Consider the following 6,000-nt stretch of genomic DNA (forward strand, 5'->3'; position numbering starts at 1 on the left):
AGGAAACAGTGCTTAACAAATGTGCTGAAGGATTTTTTCCTTGCTCGCTTAGTTTTTATTTTATAAGCCCTCAAAGTGAGTGTCCACAACCAAAGCCTCCGGTTTTTCCCATGGACTCTGGTGTGCAGAAGCAGGAACTTTGCAGACACTTGGCACTATTAAGGCCCCGGCAGTCTAAAGTAAAAGTCTGACAGCTTCCAAACCTATGCCGATGGATAGAGGACAAAAATTCCTACAAAAATATATTTTGGTGTGGATTGGAAAAAGTTTGTGGCCGCTGTGAAGACCTGTTTAACAGTTTTTAACTCTGGTCTGCTCTGCACTCTGCCTGGTCATGTGACACACTCTAGGTGCCTGCACATCCCCCAATACACACCCATTGTAAGATCTCAGAGGGAGCAGAAACAGCTCTCAAACTACATCAGCCTACAACACTGGAAAAAATGGGCCATCCCCGACAGGCATGAGGCGGACGCATGGCCTCTCTCTCCCCTCTCTCTCTCACACACACAAACACCTATCTCTCACACACCTCTCCATTTCTCTCTCACGTGGTACGTTCAAAGTGGAGGTGAGTTCTCCCTAGCTTCTCTCTTTGTCTGTACGATTATATTTATATAGGCAGACATGTTCTTGCCATATATTGACAAACCTTTCCTCCATCTCAGATGTCCAACACACCTGTACAGCTTGTTGTTGGCTGATGTAGTCCCGCTCGGAAAGTAGTTACATAATCCAGAAATTAAATCCTAAATATCAAGGCAGATAAAATTATCAAGGCAGCCCTGATGAGTCTGCGAGCTGTCAAAAGAATTAAGATTTGATCTTCAAACCCCTCACATTACCAGATAATGTGGGCTGAACATCGGTACCGATGACCCAGACCAGATTTCATCTCTGATTGTCAGGAGGGGTGAATCAGCGCAAAACTCTGGTAGTCTGAGCCTGGCCTTGGTCTTCAGTCAAAACAGTGGGTGCTTTAGCCAGTTCACTTTGCTATTGCAAATCAGTCTAACTTAGCAACTTTACCTAACTGCAAAAATGTCATTGCTGACACTTTGTGCCATTTATGGTAAGTCAGTTTGTTGGTGAAAGTGCTCATTACAAATGCAAGAGTTCTAATTGCCATTGCAGGTGTCTATGTGTGTTGCAATGGAATGCATTCAGCACAGAGGGGGGTAGTTCCAACTTGGAGGTTGGAACATCCAAAAGTCAATAGGAAACTCCACTATACATTTTCTGTGGCAAGATCTTCACCCCACCCCAGTGTAAAAGATGGCGGCTATTTCTGTCTGAAATTGGTGCTAATGTTGCATTTGAGACATCGTGGGAACTAGGAGAAGTCCCAAGTCCCACTAGGAAAGTGCTCTCAATGGGAACTCCCAGCAGGGAGCTTGAGTATGATTTCTGAACCTCCAGTTCACCCAGAAAGAGCATATAGCACATTCCTGGCTACCACAAGAGTCTTCTGTCAGGTGAAAGCTATAAACACACACAATTACTTCATTATGACATTTAATTTTTTGCACCACCAACTTTTTTTTAATCCAACTAAAAAAAAGTGTGGGGTAATGCTTTGGGCTATAGTGTGCAGTGAACATGCTAAATACCTTCTGTGTCTTCTCTCCTTTTCGATATTGTTCAGTTAATTTCATTATTGTTTGATTTTTAGTTTCAGTAGCAGTATAAGTTGCATTTGCTTGTGGGCGGCCATGTTTGTTGTTTTGTTTTCCCAAGCTGTCAAATCCACCCCAGTGGGAATAAGGAGTACTGGGTACTGGTTACACTCCTTGATTATACTTCTCTTCCCATGGGTACTTCCCATGTCCTAGGACATCTTGAACGCAGCATAAGTAGCCTTATTCTCACTGCTTCTGCACAGTATCAGTATCTTCCTTGGTACTACTATTTTGTTTTGGGATGCTCTGTAAATTAACATAATTAATGGGATCTCTGGGTTGTGGCCCTCCGTGGCCACAGCCCAGGCTCAGGGTTGCATGTCCTTGTGATACAGAAGGTGGTTGGCCTGACAATTTTTTGACGCCAATATAAGTTCCGTTACATGGGATATGAGGTTTAGAAAGCATTTCTAACTTAATCTTGAAAACTTCTTTTGATTTTTGTTGTATTAAAAGGGTATGATGAGTAATAACAACTGTCATGTGTTTGATGTCCAATCCCAGGGCCTGGCTATGCTGTGTGAGACTATAGAGGAATGCTGGGACCACGAGGCGGAGGCTCGGCTGTCAGCAGGCTGCGTGGAGGAGCGCATGGTGCAGATGCAGCGACAACCCAACATCACAGTGCCCGAAGAGATTGTCACAGTGGTCACCATGGTTACTAATATGGACTACCCGCCGAAAGAGTCAAGCCTATGACTAAGCTCAGGACCAATCAGGACAGCTGAACAGGCGGGCGTAAAACCAAGAGACTCCCCGAGTGAGGGAGCTGTGGCTTCTTTTTGTTTTATTGAGTCCGTCACTGATTGTAGACAAGATGTAGTCATGTAAGGTCCCGTGTGGTCCAAAGCTCCTGTTCTTCACTGGTCTCTGTAGCATGTGGCTACATGTGTGCCTCCAGACTTATGGCTGGCTCCTTGAGAAATTCAAGGACAGGATGCAGAAGAGACTAAATCATGCTGATCCCCCTTCCAGAGTCAACACTGCTGATCCTGCACCCTGACAATGGACATTATTTTATGGTTGACCCTTAGGCTAGTATTATTATTATTATTATTATTATTATTATTATTATCAATGTGTTTTGTTTTGTTTTTAAACAAAAAAGTAGAACTTCTCCACAGGCTTCACACTTTTTTCTAAGAGAAAGTGGCATGGAGAAAAAAATTCTTCACAGTTATTTTCATTTCAGTATAAAAAGGGCAACTTAGTTTTTCAGCACATTTGCTGTTTTTTGTGTTTCTATGAATAACTATGTAATGCCAACAAGAAACAGCTTCTGAATGTCTTGTTTATTGCTGCTGTATGTAAATTCACACACACACACACACACACACACACACACACACACACACACACATATATAGATATATATATAGATATAGATATGTAGATATGTATGTATATGTAGATATAGATATCTACATATCTATATAGATGTATGTTGTGTGCATACATGCGTGTGTGTGTGTGTGTGTGTGTGTATATATATATATATATTTATACACATGTATATACATATATATATATATATATATATATATATATATATATATATATATATATATACACACGATATATATGTATATGTGTGTGTGTGTATATATATGTATATATATACACACACACACATGTATACACACATATATATACGTATATATACGTGTATGTATATATATATATACATATATGTCTATATCTATATATACATACATACATATAGAGATATAGAGATATATATCTCTATATCTATATATATATAATCTATCTCTCTATCTAGGTATCTATCGATAGATAGATAGATAGATAGAGAGATAGATATATTAACTGAAAGAGGGTGTCAGAGAGGAGTGTAATCAAGGTTTATTTCTCCAGACTTGCCTCAAAGCATGTCTTTAGAAAACCACGAAAACCACCATTAAAGCATTAAAGGATTTTTTTTTTTTTTGTAGTGTTTGTTTATTTTCTTTTTGCATAACTTAGACCTGTGGTTCTTAAACAGGAGTAGTCTAAGAACTAGGAGAAACTGGTCTATATATACTTTGATTCTCTGGTAATTGCCACACATACAGTGCATTCAGAAAGTATTCAGACCCCCTTCACTTTTTTCACTTTTGTTATGTTGCAGTCTGATGCTACAATCGTTTAAATTCATTTTTTCTCTCATTAATCTGCACTCAGTACCCCATAATGACAAAGTGAAGAGAATTTTTGAATTTTTCGCAAAATTTATTAAAAAGGAAAAACCAAAATTTCATATTGACACAAGTATTCAGACCCTTGGCAACAACACTTGAAATTTAGCTCAGGTACCTCCCATTTCTCTTGATGGTTGCTGAGATGATTCTACACCTTGATTAGAGTCTACCTGTGTTAAATTCAATTGATTGGACATGATTTGGAAATGCGCAAATTTCTCTATAGAAGGCCTCACAGCTGACAATGCATATCAGAGCAAAAACCAAGCCATGAGGTCAAAGGAACTGCTTGCAGAGCTCAGAGACAGGATTGTTGCAAGGCACAGATCTGGGGAAGGCTACGAAAAAGATTCTGCTGCATTGAACCCATTGGTCACTCTGACTGAGCTTCAGAGACCCTGTGTGGAGATGTGACAATGTTCCAGATGGACAACCATCACTGTGGCCCTCCACTGATCTGGGCTTTATGGCAGAGTGGCTAGACTGAAGCCTTATGAAAGCCCGCTTGGAGTTTGCAAAAAAGCACCTGAAGGACTCTCAGACTGTGAGAAAAAAGATTCTCTGGTCTGATGAAACCAGGACTGAACTGTTGGGCCTTAATTCCTAACTTCCAACATTACAATGAGCCTAAGCACACAGCCAAGACAACACAGGAGTGGCTTAGGGACAACTCCCTAACCCTAATCTCTGGAGACACCTGAAAATGTCTGTCCACCGACAGTCCCCATTCAGCCTGACCCAGCTTGAGAGGATTTGCAAAGAAGAATGGCAGAAAATCCCCCAATCCATATTGCTGCCAAAGGTGCTTCAACTAAGTAAACGGTCTGAATACTTATTTCAATGTGATATTTCAGTTTTTTCTTTTTAATAAATTTACAAAAATTTCTAAAATTCTGTTTTCACTTTGCCATTATAGGGTACTGAGTGTAGATTAATGAGAGAAAAAATGAATTTAAACGATTGTAGTATCAGGCTGCAACATAAAAGTGAAAAAAGTGAAGGGGGTCTGAACACTTTCTGAATGCACTGTATGTCAATGAAATTTGCTCTTTACAAAGGCTATGTGACTGAGAGTCAAAAAGACAGTCATATTTTAATTTTATGCAAAATTATCTTTGTTAAGCAAAAAAGTAGAAGGTGTTGCATTAAGGCCAATTTAGCCACACCTGCACAACATGTAATTGTACCTCAATTATAAAATGATAACTTCCATTCAACAAGCATTACCGGAGAAACAGGCCACTGAGTTTCACCCTGTCCATAGACACAGTTCAACCAAAGAACCATCACTCAACATGGTATACCTCAATTTCAATAAACTGATTTTCTTGTTAACACTAATAGACCACTACATAACATTCAGCTGACCTGTTTGATATTGAGACTTTTTAAATCGGGGGGTGGGGCAGGGCGGGGTGGGCGTCCCAGAGTATGCCAACAAAATATGGCCATTCACAAACCAGTGTTTTTACCCTCTTACTTGTTTTCTTTGAATATCCTTGTTGCCCCTGATATTCTAGAGTGACTGTCAGTTGTTCTACAAAAATTTAGATCTTTTTAATCCTATTGAAGAAAAATCCCTGATAATATGAAAATCATAGAAAAATAACTGAAAGCACTACGCTTTTTAGGTTTGTGGTGTCCACAGAATATTTAAAATGCATGCCTTTTTTCTGTTCATCTCTCCCATTTTTGAGCCTCTATGTAAAGTCTGTGATACTTTAAATGTCTACTATCCACTGTAATCCTGTTGGTTTTCTCCCCACCCTGTTTGTGGTACATTCTGTTATGTGGTGTGCTTGCTACACCAGATATTAAAGCGTCTCAGGAAACATCCTTGATTTTGGCCCAACTCTTCGCTTTGAGACTCTGAGTCCTTTTGTGACATTATTTGATGCTTTTCATCAAAGGGTGTGCTAAGTTTTAACAGTTGACATTGGTCTCTGGTGTTTCTTTTCAGTGAGGCTGGCAAGTTGAAATCATAACTAATGATTTGATTTGCTGTTTGAACTCTATGTTGATGTATGGGTTCCTCTATCTTCTCACAAACTTACCTCACCACCCAGCAGGTTCTTCCTTTCCTTTGACTATCTGCTATTTTAGGCAGCAACAGAGTATTCAGA

The 6,000-nt window shown here is 39.6% G+C and overlaps 1 protein-coding gene across 1 annotated transcript in view; it reads left to right on the forward strand.

The window, feature by feature from the left end:
- The window catches only part of acvr2aa (activin A receptor type 2Aa), a 65,920-nt gene extending 62,850 nt beyond the window's left edge, over positions 1–3,070 (forward strand). The window contains exon 11 of the mRNA XM_030081220.1: positions 2,184–3,070. Within this exon, the coding sequence (XP_029937080.1) occupies positions 2,184–2,378 (195 nt within the window). The 3' untranslated portion in view covers positions 2,379–3,070. The remainder of the gene's footprint in view (positions 1–2,183) is intronic.
- The last annotated feature ends 2,930 nt before the right edge of the window (positions 3,071–6,000 follow it).

This window comes from Myripristis murdjan, chromosome 21 (genome assembly GCF_902150065.1).
Source record: "Myripristis murdjan chromosome 21, fMyrMur1.1, whole genome shotgun sequence".
NCBI lineage: Eukaryota > Metazoa > Chordata > Actinopteri > Holocentriformes > Holocentridae > Myripristis > Myripristis murdjan.